The 15,885-nt window shown below is 37.6% G+C and overlaps 1 protein-coding gene across 1 annotated transcript in view; it reads left to right on the top strand.

Moving 5' to 3' along the window:
* The first annotated feature begins 1,084 nt into the window (after positions 1 to 1,084).
* si:ch211-158d24.2 (multiple epidermal growth factor-like domains protein 9) overlaps positions 1,085 to 15,885 on the top strand; it is a 106,006-nt gene continuing 91,205 nt past the window's right edge. Inside the window, exons 1-2 of the mRNA XM_067413322.1 lie at positions 1,085 to 1,722; positions 12,174 to 12,372. Coding sequence (XP_067269423.1) covers positions 1,275 to 1,722; positions 12,174 to 12,372 — 647 coding nt within the window. The 5' untranslated portion in view covers positions 1,085 to 1,274. The remainder of the gene's footprint in view (positions 1,723 to 12,173; positions 12,373 to 15,885) is intronic.

Here is a 15,885-nt window from a genome sequence, read left to right as displayed (position 1 = left end):
TAATGTTTTCTTTGCACAAACTGTTGTATAGTATTATTCCACTGTCGCATATTTATGTTTTTTTAAATAACAATGACAATAAATATATATTCTATTCTATTCTATTCTATTCTATTCTATTCTATTCTATTCTATTCTATTCTATTCTATTCTATTCTATTCTATTCTATTCTATTCTATTCTATTCTATTCTATTCTGTCTCCATGTGCAGTGTTACAGCCCACTGCCCTAGCCCCAAGTGTTCGTCCACACATGCATGAGATGTCCATATGGATGTTGGCCTTCACTTGATGAGGTCTCAGAACAGCAGGAATGTGGGTGAGGTGTAAAGGAGGCTCTGTTTTAAAACTGTTCAGAATCCTGGTATTACAATCTAATAGAACAATTATTACACTTCTCCATTTTTTTTCTGGTATGGCTGGCCCAGGATAGCGTCACGTGCACCACAGCGTTGTTCCTAATTCTTTTACACAACCAGAAGATGGTGCTGCTGATGATAATAACCTGACAGAGCTTGGCAACTGATACTGCATGAAATACACCCGGAGCTCCATATACCAAAATAAATAAATAAATAAATAAATAAATAAATAAATAAATAAATAAATAAATAAATAAATAAATAAATAAATAAATAAATAAATAAATAATAGCAAAACAGAAAAGAATAAACGTAATAAAACTAATCGTTTTTCAGTGTGGTGTAGCCTATTTAATAATCCCTTTAAACAATGTTATAATGGTAAAAATCAATATAATTGCTCACGCGGACGCAAAATGGAGTAGAATGGCATGATAATGTTGGTTTGAAAGTTTAAATATTTCGAAACGTCTTTTCTTATTTTTATCCACGGCTGATTCAACAATAGGCTATAAAACGAACATATTCATAATGATCGCCTGACTGCACGAGCCAGCCAGCGAGGTTTCGATGCGCCTGATTTTAACCAATCAGACGCCTCACCGTCTATCAAGCGCAGAGAAAAACCACACACCTCACTTCAGCGGTTCTGTCGTCCTGCGTTCTGATTGGACCGCGCGTGTGCCACTCTGAAGCGCTTCGCTCCTACTACAGGTCCGTGCGGATCAAACACCTTGCAGTCGGTTCAGAGCCATTGAGAAAAAAGGGGGTCTCTCTCGGATATGGTGGAGTAGGCTACATCGGGGCGGCTTGGAAACCACCTGGTTTGGAATAACCCGATGGAAATTGGAGGACGAGGGCATTGCGAAGTCCGCCTCGAGGAGGTTTTCATGGAGCGTTGAGATTATTATTATGTGGTGGCTTGCCTTAATGATGTTTACATCTCCGGCTTTTCCATTCATCGTGTTTGTGTGCATGGGGTTATCCGAGGCGGTTCATTCCTACGATGCGCTGCCGTTAGTAATAAGGAAATCTCGTGCAGTCGCAGAGGAGCATCCAAATACGAGTGCGAACGACTTTCCAGGGTACCGGCTCGGTATTGTCGCATTAACACCAGCGCCCACGATCACGTACGCCAGAAAACCGATAAATGTCGCCGCACCAGCAGCCACCATTAAACCACCAACAACGGACCCCACCACCACCCCACTCCTGTCTAATCCCAGCTACATGGCCGCATTTGATCGGAGGAAGCTCAGCTCTGTTGAAACACTGATGAAAGAAACGCAGATCTCTGAGAATAAAGCAGACAGATCAGGCACCGTGCCCGATTTTAGCACAACCTCTGACAATTCTCAAGGTGAGTTCAAATGGAGAACGAAATAATGGAATGCTAAAATTTAGAAATCACGTTTATGACAAAAGAGATGCTATTAAGGTGAGGATGTTATTAGATAAGCAAATGTCATTTAGTAGCTATCTCTAATCTGTGTGAACATCAGGCCTTTCTGCCTTCTGCTTCATAATCTTGTACTGTAGCCTACCACCAACCCATCATTCCTGCAGTCCGCCGTCTGCCTCTCAGAAATCACTTCATTAGCAGTCATAGCCATGAGACATGAGACATGATATATTAATGAGGAATCGATAGCACACTCTCCTCACTCTACTGGAGTATCCATCCATCCATCCATCCATCCATCCATCCATCCATCCATCCATCCATCCATCCATCTATCTATCTATCTATCTATCTATCTATCTATCTATCTATCTATCTATCTATCTATCTATCTATCTATCTATCTATCTATCTATCTATCTATCTATCCAAATGTTGTAGTGATCCATCCATCCATCCATCCATCCATCGATCGATCGATCGATCGATCGATCGATCGATCGATCTATCTATCTATCTATCTATCTATCTATCTATCTATCTATCTATCTATCTATCTATCTATCTATCTATCTATCTATCTATCTATCTATCTATCTACCTATCTATCTATCTATCCAGCTATCTATCTATCTATCTATCTATCTATCTATCTATCTATCTATCTATCTATCTATCTATCTATCTATCTATCTATCTATCTATCTATCTATCTATCTATCTAAATTTTGTATTGATTCCTCATCCATCCATCCATCCATCCATCCATCCATCCATCCATCCATCCATCCATCCATCCATCCATCCATCTATCTATCTATCTATCTATCTATCTATCTATCTATCTATCTATCTATCTATCTATCTATCTATCTATCTATCTATCTATCTATCTATCTATCTATCTATCTATCTATCTATCCAAATGTTGTAGTGATCCATCCATCCATCCATCCATCCATCCATCCATCCATCCATCCATCCATCCATCCACCTGAATGCACTGATTTAAAACACAACTTGACCTTTATTTTATAACATATCATTATTATGTAATAGGCCCTTATGATGTCCAATTGGCCTATCCATTGATATAATAGGGCGAATCATATTATAATGTGCCCATACAGGCTCTTTATTGATTCAACTGAGTGTTTTTGTGCTAACTAGCTAGTTGACTGATGTCTGTCCTGACTTTAACCCTTCAGTATGAAGTGATTCGGAAGCTGTGAGCTATATCAGAGGACATTATGCAGCCAGTATTTCCAGCTGGGTTTGTTAACATTCTTATTATGGCTTCTTTATGTTGCTAGTAGTTGTTAGGAAAGAAGGACCGCCGATCATTCATTGTGTGTATGTGTAAAAGAACCAGGTCACACTGTTAATGAGACTGAGGTCTAAATCAATCTTGCATTTGCATGGTCGTTTTGGTGCACTAATTGTAATATCCATAGACTTGGCCTACTTTTCCATAATAATACTAAATCCTCAAGACAACAAAACTGACAGTTACCATCAGTGCACTGACAAAAGGGTCATTGACCCCAGTGATTGTACACTACACAGGCTTAGATGTTTGCACAATTAGAATCTCATACTCACTTTCAAAAGAATAAATGGGGACAATGAAAAGCAGCTGGATCACAGAGGTTTCTGAATTGAAACATTTTGACTAAATTTGCTTTCTTGCACTATAACCAAAATGCACGAAATGATACCAAATCAAACAAAACAACTAACAGATTTTATTATTATTATTTATTTCCAGATATGTAAAAACGTTGCACATGTATCACAGATGTTTGACCCTTCTCTGCCCTGTCATTGTGATTAGGCATGGCACAGCTATTGTTCCTGATGGTGAGGTTATAATCAGGAGACAATGTCCACAAAAGCATAGCAGAGTGTCTAAGCCTGCCATTATTAGGACACAGGAAGTGCTAGGGGAGCGATTCACATAACAGAACCTCTGCAGGGCCAGAGAAAGTGAAATCGAGAGTGGACAGTAACTGCAGAAGGCATTTTTATTGTAAAGAGGATGGGCAAATTCAGAATTTAAGAATTTATTCTTTTTACAGTCATGAGTTAGAATTTTAAATTGGCCATGTAAATTAAAAGTTTGACAGGATTTTTTTATTATTAAATTGAGAGTTAGAAGAATTTATTAAATTGACTTTCAAAGATTTCATTATTCCAACACAACAAAGAAGTGGTCAAAAAATACTTCTTTTATACATGGTGTATAAAAGTCAATTAACTTTCTATAAGACTATTACATAATACAGCATAATTATTTAGTTTTTCTGTATGTACCCATGTTATCACAAAACATATGGAGTATTTTTAATTTTATGGAGTATCTATTTCTAGAAATACTGTTTTAATACTCCATTACTCTTGTGTGTATTGTGTATATAATGGTTAAAGAATGCCGCTGCAATTTGTTTTTACAATACAATTTATTTTACGAACAAATTAAAATTTAGCATTAGGAAATCTAAAAATATTTTATTTACTTAAAAAGTAAGTGTTCATGCTGCCATAATATTTTAAGTTTAATCCACTTGTCTTTTTAAGTCAGCAAAAACAAAAAATGTTAAGTTGTGATAAGTAATTGCAACAATAATTTTTACAGTGTTATTTTAGTATTATTTTTTTTTTTTTACTATAGTATAACATTTTGAAATGGCTTTTATATTTAGTTTTAATTTAAATTTTAGTTCGATTTTTTTTTAGTAAATTTTGCTTTTGTCAATTTTTTTTATATTTTATATCTGCAGTTTATTTTTTGTTTCCGTTTTAGTAATTTTACAATTTCAATGTTAGATGGTTTATTTTCAGTTCATTTCTAATTTTCATTTTTTTCCGTTTTCATTTAAGTTTTTGCTTTTTATCTATTTGCATTCCAACTGTTTTGAAATAGTTTTATTTGAACAATAACACATATACTGCATGCAAATCAAATGTTTAAATTAAATATTTTTTTCTCTGTAAATATCTGTTTGTGTATGATTGGTAGTTCATACAGAAAGATGAAATTATTATTAAAAACTACAACAAGATGCAATCATTTTCATTTTATTCCATTTTAATTTAAAAGGCATACATCAACAAAGGTGATTCACCTCTGGATGTTGCACAAACCAATAAAATACATATATTTCTTTTAATAATCTAGATGCATTTGCAGTCAGAGCTTTCCTCTTATGTATAGGACTTTAGCTAGAGGGGCATCTGAAATATCCTGATGGAAACAAATAAATCCTTTATGATGAGTATGATTTTAGAGGTGAGCGAGTTTGACCTACATGCTAGCAGCTGTGCATTAGATGGCCCAGTGAACTCTCTTTACCCCCTTCACTCGACTCGAGTGTGTGTCTCGGAGTGGGATGAGTGCCATTTCCGCTTGGACTAATGGACAGAAGAATATGTTTGTTCTGAAAGATGTGACTCTTTCACACTGAGACACCTTTGTCAAGTCAAGTTAAGTCACCTTTATTTGTATAGCGCTTTGAAATGTGTTCCTTGTTTTCTGACACACAGTGTCCGCCTTGTCTTCTAGCTTCATATCTAACATTGAAAGTCCCCTAATACACAACGACACCCTTCTTCACAGTAAACAAGTTCATGTTGGTTCATTATGTCACGTCTGAGGTCAATGAAGCCGCATCGCGTTTACCTCACATCAAAGGATCATCCTCTCAGATGGTTCGGTTGTAATCGCACTGTCATATTAAATATTTTCATAATATTGCCATGAAGCGATGAGTCTGGTCGGCAGCCTCATTTACATGGATGTATGTATAATCTGTCAGACTGGGATCTGTAAGCTTCTTATCCGCACCCTCCACAGCCCCCCTCAGGAGCAGAAGGTGTTTGCGTACACACTCCACAGCTCCGTGTGTTAGAAGGTGTGTCTGTCGGTGCATACAAATGATGTTTTTCCCTTTCGGCAGGTGCCCCTCTGGGTGACCTGCTGCAGTAAATCTGGTAAAATGGGATCTTGGGAATGAAGGCATGAGAGATTCACAGAAAGATGTCTGGCTCTTAATGGAGTTCATTGATCTGAATCTTCAGTCATATGCATTAAACTGCACCATGAACATGCCATTGTTAATGTTTTTGGTAACATATGTTCTTTAATATGTATCTGATTGCATTGATTATTGTGTTGTTATATGTACACAACCGTTCAAAAGTCTGGGGACAGTAAGATTTTTTGGTTATATTTAAGTAATTTTAATTAACAACATGTACTTACAATTAGGGCTTGGTTGGGGGTTAGTTGCATATAATTATGCATACTTAACTGTTATTATATGGTAAGTACATGTAACCCTAATCCTATACCCTAACCCTATAGTAAGTACATATATAATTACACTGCAACAATGACACCTTAAAATAAAATGAAACCAATATCATTTATTTTTGTGATGTCAAATCTGAATTTTCAGCATCATTACTCCAGTCTTCAGCGTCACATGGTCCTTCAGAAATCATTCTAATATGCTGATTGTATGCTATAGAAACATTATTATTATTATTATCAATGTTGAAAACACTTAATGCTTAAAGGGATAGCTCACTTTAAAATGGAAATTCTGTCATCATTTACTCACCCTCAAGTTGTTTTAAACCTGTATGAATTTCTTTCTTCAGCTGAACAAAAGGGAAGATATTTTGAAGAATGTCAGTAACCAAACAGTTAACTGGAGCCATTGACTTTCATAGTAGGAAAACCAGAATACTATGGAAGTCAATGGCTCCAGTTAACTGTTTGGTTACCGACATTCTTCAAAATATCTTCCCTTTTGTTCAGCTGAAGAAAGAAATTCATACAGGTTTAAAACAACTTGAGGGTGAGTAAATTATGCATATATATTATATGTACGTATATTGCATATACAGTATATATAGATGAATATATATATATATATATATATATATATATATATATATATATATATATATATATATATATATATATATATATATATATATATATATATATATATATATATATATATATATATATATTACCCTTTCACACATACAGTCTTTACTGCAAATGGCCATTAGGAGGTTGCGTGTGAACAGGACCTTTTCAAAAAATGACAAGTTCACACTGCATGATTTTAGCCGGATGTTCCCTTGTGACAAATTTTGCGAACAAATGCCGAAATCGGAGGCATGGGCCTGTTGGCGATTCAAAAATCCTTCTGTGTGAAAATGTGGGGCATGTTTAAGCTCAAACCAGTGCGCAATGTTTTGCTACGGTTTCTGGGTTGAATGACGTTTCCTGGAAACGCTGTGTGACGGTGTTTGAGATACGTTTTTTCTTGTTTGGTGGGTGGGTCAAAAATGTCAGCCCAATCAGCAACAACATGTATATAACCGCTTTGAGACAGATTGCATATGTGTCCGCTGAAGCTCAGTATACCCAACAATTGAAGATATTAAATAGACATGTTTGCCTTTTCATCCTGAAATGCAAGGCAAATGTTGGATCACAATCATTAGGAACCACAGTTTCCACAAATCCTTTCACTCGATTGGGACGTTCTCTTTTATTCTGGACAGCAAGGGCAGTGACTGTAACAGTATAAAACATGTTTTATACCTATTTCATCAGGCTCAAAATTCAAGATTCTTGGCCTTCTCAGCTGCCCTATGGAACACTTGCGTCATCAGAACAGGGTGTTCAATACACCACCACTTCCGTTTAAAAAAACGCTTTTGTCGTGGCTGAACGCAGTCGTGTCCTGACTGAAAATTACATTAGCGATGACCAACAGCCAATGAGAGAGCAAGATACAGGGCAGCGGGAAGTATGGGGAAGAGTTATAGACCAGAACATACACATAAGCTTTACATATCAAGCAAAAAACAAAGCACACACTTCCACAGATAATTTGGATCTCAAGCTTTTTGCGGGCTACCCTTTTTAATAACAATCGGATTCAGTCTCACACGGGATCTTGTATTTCCTTATCACTTATCGTGTGTGCTTGGTTGTGAAACGTAGTTTGCAGATCAGAGTTGTCGGGGATCATTCCATTGTAGTCATGCAACCTCCCGTCTCCAATCCATTGTGCAGTGTAAACTCAGCTACGACTGAATTCTATCCCAGATATTCGTGCAGTTTTAAAAGATGGAATTCAAAATCATGCAATGTGACCACGGCTTTACTCAGTTCTCCCAATTTACCCATATGAGAAATTGTAGGCCAATATTACCTGTAAATTACCAGTATGATGCTGTGAACAAAGAATGAAGATTACAGGTATGAGCACGTACAAAGTCAGAACATACTGATGTAGGAAATGTGCTTTGTGCCAATCATAAAGTTCTTATGGAGATGACGTGATATTTTTCTATGTAAATATGGATATAGATGGACATCTTTGACTGTCGCACTATATCTTGCAGCTTCTTCAGCATGTCGCTCTCAAGATCCAGCCTAAAAACTAGAATGCCGTTGCTTGTGTGAACAGCCTATTTGTGTATTATAAAGTCATTCTGGTAATTTCACGGTAATTTACTGGGATTACTGTGTGAAAGTGGCTAATGATCTGGTTATAGCTCGCTGGATTTTTATTAAATAACACCTTCAATTCAGTCTGTTCCTCACACAAAGCACTGGAATAGCGTCAGAACACTTGAAATAAAGTGCATGGGTTGCATGGACACCTTTTGTGATGTTTTTATGGTGATTGTGCGTTATTTTTGAAGCTTGAAGCCTTAGTACCACATGGGAACTAACTGCATTTAAATGGTGGACAAGTAAAATTCTCTTTTTGAATTCCATGGAAGGGTTTTGAACAACATGACGGGGAATAAATTATGACAAAATTACATTTTTTTGGATGAACTGTTCCTTTAACACCTCGCCTGGCTTTGATATCTGTCCCCTGAACTAAATGACCACCAAAGGGAATAAGCCGTCATCTCTAAGGGATAAGAGGTCGCTTCGGGTACACGCGGATGAACAAAGGCTGATGAATAAAAACATGTATTACATGAAAGATGGATTAAATGCGCTATTTCAGATTTACATTTTTTTATAAATGCAGCCCACTTCGCTTTTTGAGATCAAACACATCTGATCATTAGCAAACAGAATCTGTAGCAAATGAGCACATACTCAAGACAGAGCTGTGGTGTTCATGAGAGAAGGTTCAAATCAGGCTTTCTCGACCGTCTCCAGTATTGGTATAAAAACAGCCAACTATATTTAATTCTAAGCCTAATCGCAGCTGGACTCGACATACAGATGTTGCTTGTCAACTCAATAACACTGAGACAAATAGCTTCCAGACTGAATTCAGATCAATGTTTAAATATTACAACAGCACTGCTGGAAAATCCTCTTCGATTTAATTGCAGTCGGTATAGATTTGCAATCACAGAAGCTTCACTTGTTCCCTTGAGCTGGAATTTGCTGCCATGTTGGAATATAATGTCACTGATTTGCCTAGAGGTTGTGTTCTTCCTCTGTGGTTGTACAGCCCTTCCTGCATACTAAAGATCTGCTCTCTCTCAGTCTAATATCAACTTAATGAGGTATCAAAGAATCAGGCTGGAGGGAGTCATTCATTATAGCTGGCAGAGATAGGCAAGATGGAGCTGAGTGATGCGTAGCAGACTTGAACTTGAAGGAGAAATTTACTACCAAGCAGGAGTGCTGCATTTACAGGGCTTTATGTCTGAATGCTCCGCGGGTGACAGTTTATCTTTACAGTTTAAACCAGGGTTGTTTGTATCCTAAGGGGGCACTTGGAAAGATGTCGCTTTGTTAAACATACACTGCAAAAAAAAAAAAAAAAAAAAAAGTCATTGCAGATATGCGCAAGTTTGTGAACCTATTTTCCCCACATTTTTATGCAACTTTAATAATATGATTTTTTTGAAGGATAAGTTCACTTCCTTAAACTACATAATAGCAAAGCTGAATTCCTGATGACTGGCTCTGCAACCTCTGTCAAAAGGATGGACCTGTCCCTTTAAATTGATGGGGTTTATGTTGAGCCTGCTTCATCTGTCCATAATCTTGGTGTCTTATTTGACTCATCTCTATCTTTTGCCTCTCATATTTCTCCTGTTGTTAGAAACTCCTTTTTTCATCTTCATCTTTGATCTTCTTTCACTTAGGCTGATGCTGAAATATTTATTAATCACATCCCATCTGGATTATTGCAATGCTCTCTTTCTTGGTCTTCCTAAAAAATCATATTGAAAGGTTACAGTATGTTCAAAACTCTGCAGCCAGAGTTCTCACCTCCACCAGGCACTCTGCTCACTTAACTCTTCTGCTGCATGATCTTCACTGGCTACCTGTGGTATCACATATTCACTTTAAAGGGTTAGTTCACCCAAAAATTAAATGGATGTCATTAATGACTCACCCTAATGTCGTTCCACACACATCAGAACACAGTTTAAGATATTTTATATTTTAGTCCCAGAGAATATGCCGTATGCCAGCTTTACTGTCCATGTCCAGAAAGGGAATAAAAACATCATCAAAGTAGTCCATATGTGACATCAGTTAGTTAGTTAGAATCTCTTGAAGCATCGAAAATACATTTTGGTCCAAAAATAACAAAAACTATGACTTTATTCAGCATTGTCTTCTCTTCTGTGTTCCTCCAAAACGAATCAAACAGTTAATGAATCAGTGAAACGATCAAAGATTCGGATCGCCAATGTCACGTGATTTCAGCAGTTTGGATCGCGTCAAACTGCCAAACTGCTGAAATCACGTGACACTGGCGATCCGAATCTTTGATCGTTTCACTGATTCATTAACCGTTTGAGACAGAATTTGTTTTAATGGAGATGAAAGACAACAATTCCCAGAATGCATTGTTTTGCTACCCTGTGAGGCCACTCCCAAAGCCACCGCTACTGGATCACTTTCCCAGCGCGTTCATTTTTATAAAATCAGTTCAGTTAGAGAACAGACACTACAATTAAACACTGAACGTGTCTTTTCAATATAATGAGTGAGTCACCGAGCAAGTGTCTTAAATCTCTTGTCTCAGGGGGATATGGTCTGACCTACTACACCCCTACTCTCCTGAACACAAATGAAGATGTTTAACTCCAACCGTTGCTCATATAATGTATGTCAATGGGGTGTATTTCTATGAGAGTAAAAAACATATAGACATACGAATCCATATTAAACCCTGTGGCTCGTGGCGACACATTAATGTCTTAAGGCACGAAACAATCGGTTTGTGCAAGAAACTGAACAGTATTTGTTATTTTTTTACCTCATATCAGACGATTCGCTGGGTGACTGCGCCGGGTTTTTGACCTTACTCAATGGAAGTAATGGCGTTTGGAATATTAGATGAGATTTGACAACAACAAAAGGCAAAGAGAAAATTCACTCTCTGTTCTTGACTGAATGACTTTTGTAACTATATTTGTAATGTACGTTTTATTTTTGAAGTGCAGTGTTATTCTACATTTGTTTATAGTTTGTATACCCGAAAATGAAGTCCTTTAGAAAACACGATTTAGTCCAATCGTATCTTAGAAATACTCTTAGAAATTCCCTAATTGTTCCAAAAGGAGGTTTTCGCAGTGATGCCATAGAAGAATAGCCTGACAAGCCAGACCCACATCAAGATGTTTGGTCTGGAAACTCACCATTGACAGCTCAATCCGAGGGGCGGGATAAACGGTTGTCTTTCATACTCCCTCTGCACGGCATGCACGCAATTGGATAGCGTTACAACCAACCAGAGCAACGAAGGTGAAGCAGAGCTCGTTGACAGATTAACTTTTGACGTATCTGGTTGGCAAAACTCAGAACACATCTTCCCTTTTTTAAGAATGACTTCAGTGCCGGTCTTTGTTCTTTTCTCAGAGAAAAGCTTAACTCTATAAGTCTTCCAGAGTCGCGGTCAAAGCTGATTCGAAAGACCGCCGTTCGCCAGCTTCTGTGCTTACTAGAAGCACGCAAACGCAACTCGGCCGTCATTCTGTTAAGCTCCGCCCACCGACTCTATACACAATGTGATTGGCCCAATCAGAGTTTGGCTTTTACAGCTCAGAAGTGTATTGAGAGTTGCTAGACGACACTCTAATAGATTAGAATTGCTGCCGCTAGGGTGCGTCTAAATTTCTAGGCTAATAGAAGAACCATTCAATTAACAGTTTTTAAAAGAACCATTTTTTAATAATCTAAAGAACCCGTTTCCTCTATCAAGAACCTATTGTGCAATAGAAAGGTTCCCATAGAACCATCAATGCCAATAAAGAAGCTTTATGTTTAAGGGTGTATGTGGTGAATTTGTCTGTAGTTTATATCAATATTTGAGGATCTTAACATTGCGTTAACATCTTTGGTTGTCAAAAATGTATAAGGAATCCTTTGTCTGTCTCCTCTGAAGAGCTGGTGTGTAACTGCAGCGGTGAAGGAGTGTCGGACCCCGATGAGTGTGACCGTGAGACGGGTCAGTGTGACTGTATGCCGGGTTACACTGGGCTGCAGTGTGAAGAGTGTGAGGAAGATCACTTCACAAACGGCACCATCGGCTGCCTGCCCTGCGCGTGTGACTCCTTCGGTGCGGACGGCTCAAACTGTGACAGGTGAGAGGCATTGTGGGAAAATTACATGTTTTGCTATGGACGTTTTTTTTTTTTTTTTTTTTTTTTTTTTTTTTTTTTTTTTAGAATATCTTATACTCACAAAAGCTGGATTTATTTGAGCAAAAATACAGTAAACACTGTAATTTTCTGAATAATGTATGAATCATTTTTACCTTTCACAATGTTCCCAGATATCCCAAAAGGCAGTTTTTTTTTGGTCAGATTTAGCTCATTTTAGCTAAGTAAAGCTAAAATGTTTAGCTAAGTAAACAGAACAGACAATCAGGCAGATTACCTCAATCCCATTTCACTTTTCTCACTCAAAGCCTTGAGGATGTATCAGTTTCCTATTGGCATATTTGTTCTGTGCTTTAATTGTTTATAAGGTTTACATTCAAATAAGACATGCTGAGTGAGCATTGCCAGTTTGAGCCTAATTAAATGACATTCCCTGCAGGGAGCGGATTGTTGTGGGCCCGGCTTTGTTTTGGGATGAGGCCGTAAAGTAATGGGCTTTTAGAGCCTGTAACCAGGAATTACATAAGGATTAAATCTAAATTTGGACATTTCTTTCAATACAAATACATTTCTTTAAATATGCAGTTTTTTTTTTGGATGCTTGAGAATAGTTTTAGCTGACTGCTCATATATGCATATATATATATATCAGTTTTGAACTGCAGCATAGCAGATGCTATTTCAGCCTCACATTATGAAGGTCAAAATGTATGATTTGTTTTATCATGTATATCATACCTTCTCAAAAACCATCCAAGATTCCCTGTCATATATTGTCACGCTGGAGAGAGAGTTGATATCTAGCAATAACAAGCCCTTGTTCAGGTAGGCATATTTTAAGTCGGCAATAAAGATTTGATGTTGTGTGGTCTTTGCAATGAAGCTTCTAATAATAACTCTAATTATACTGTACTTGGAAGGCTACAGTTATGTCTGTAGCCTACTGTGTTCATACCTCCTTAGGGAAATTATAATAGCCAATATGAATCCATTGAGTATTATGAATTCTTATATAAGCGTATCCTAATGGCTTAAAAACTGAACTTCCAAAGCTTTTTCGTTCTTAAAAGAGATCAAGTTAAGGCGCATCTACACATAACTGCATGTGTGCTGTACACAAATTGTATTAAAAAAAATTCAGAGGAGAGAATGTGTATGATTATTGTAATCTTATAGTGGTGATTGCAGTTCTGCATCAGAAGAAATGTATTTCATGACTTGAATTGTAATTTGCATATACTGCATGCTTTATATCCCTGGCCAACGGTGTGTTTTTGTGTGCATCTGGCTTTGTTGATGCAACATTTATTTAGCGTGGGAGGTACATTGTCAGCTGTACACCAATATTAGCACTTAATTTTACCATATTGACTATTGATTGGATTACATTTCTTTCTTTTTTTCTAAATTTGAACATTTATTAAGTTAATAATGATTTAATTATACCGTATAATAATGACATCCTTACACTTAATACACTGAGGCCCCGTCCACACGAAGCCAGAGCTTTCCCAATCCGATCTTTTTTTCCCCTCGTTTCAAGAAATATCTGCGTCCACACGAGATCACCGAAACTGACTAAAAACGATGTAGTTTGCATGCCAGGCCAGTGTGTGGCGATGTAATTCTGCCACAGAAATACACTAAAAATGGAGAACAAGAGTTGTGGCTAGAAGGGGTAAAGCAATGGTCGGAGGTGAGGCAAAATCTCACAATAAAATAACAATAAATACATTTGCTACTTAACAGATATGTTTTATTAATGCCTACACCTACTCAGACCCAAAACATATCCTTACAATAACGGTAAGTAAATGACCCGATATTGATGTGCGCATGCCCAGTGCCCGTAGTTGTATCTCTTAACTCTTTCACAGTGCTGGATGTAGTGTGATGACATCACCGTTTCAGAAAATATACGGATTCGCTGTACACACGAAAACGGAAGATTTTAAGATTGTCGACTATTATGTGATATATAGACCCATGAGTTCCAATTTTAGCAGTTTTGGGCTAGTAGTTGGCGGATTTTGTTATAAAAACTTGGCAACCCTGTCTACATGCGCGCTGGAATAAATGATCTTTGCCGGTGTTGTAAAAAAATAAATAATTTAATGATACACAGAGTGCTTACCCAACATGATCATCATTTCAGAGAGAAATAGTGAAGGTGAATGCATACACAAACAAGCTCTCTGTTTAGGATCCGAATAAATATAATCCAAGCCCCTTTGATGACGTGATGATTACGTTACTGTTTATCATCTGTCCGTCATCGTATAAAGCCCGCCCTGATGATTTCATTGGTCTGAACAGTTTCTGTTCGGGGATAATTACTCCTCTGCTGGATGTGAAAATGATTACTCTGTGTCGGGCTGAAACTAGCAAAAAACACCCGTGTCGCGCCTTGCGTCTCGCGCCACATTGCGCCGGGTGTATGTATGATGTTGTTGGATTGTTATATCAACACTTAAGTAGGGCTGCTCAGCTAATCAGATTAAAGCCATCATGAAATCAGAATGGACAAATCCTTTTTTTGTGTGTGAATATAATATAATGTAATATATAATATATATATTTTTTATTAATGTGCCCTCACAATCTTTAATCTTAATAAGTTCCCCTTCCTCTTGCAATGACATCTCTTCTCTGATGATATGCTTATTGGCGCGAGGGCAGGACGGCCGGTCACTCACATGACATCACAGCAATTGCAAACCACAACCATCCAATCAATTCCCAATCGACAAAATCAAGTCCAGCCCTACATTTTTTTCTTGATCAAGAAGCGTTTTCATTAGGATGTATATGTCACAATAGGGTCACAACAACCTACGTTTAATGCAGACTTTAAACAACTGGTAGCCTAGAAATCTAGATGCACCTTAGCGGCCGCAAATCTAATTTGCAGCCATGGCATCTTGAATCTCTCCGTTGGCTTAAGAGCTGTAAAAACCAAACTCTGGTCAGGCCAATCACATCGTGTATAGAGTTGGTGGACGGGCTTAACGTAATGATGGCAGAGTTTGCGACGGTTCCTCCTGCTACTTGAAAACAATGAAGCAGGCGAACAGCGGTCTTTTGAATCACCTTTGGCCGCGACTCTGGAAGACTTAGAGTTAAGCTTTTCTTTGAGAAAAGAACAAAGAACGGCACTGAAGTCAGTCTAAAAAACGAAGATGTGTTATTAGTTTTGCAGACCGGATACGGCAAATGTTGAATCTGTCAACTAGCTCCGCTTCACCTTCTTCATTGCTCTGGTTGGTTGTAGCGCTATCTTATCGCGTGCAGAGGGACTTTAAAAGACAACCGTTCATCCCGCCTCTCGAATTGAGCCCTGCCAATGGTGTTCCCAGACCCAACTTCATCTTGATGTGGGTCTGGCTTGTCAGGCTAAACAACTGGAATTTACTGTTCCCAAATCCCCAATTAGTATATATCGAAAATATATAGCCTAGAGCTGTCTGACTTTGGTTTAAGTAAGTCAGTAAAGTA

This window comes from Pseudorasbora parva, chromosome 13, assembly GCF_024679245.1.
Source record: "Pseudorasbora parva isolate DD20220531a chromosome 13, ASM2467924v1, whole genome shotgun sequence".
Classification (NCBI taxonomy): Eukaryota; Metazoa; Chordata; class Actinopteri; order Cypriniformes; family Gobionidae; genus Pseudorasbora; species Pseudorasbora parva.
The sequence above is the reverse complement of the archived record's forward strand: the minus strand, read 5'-3'. Positions and strand labels throughout refer to the sequence as shown.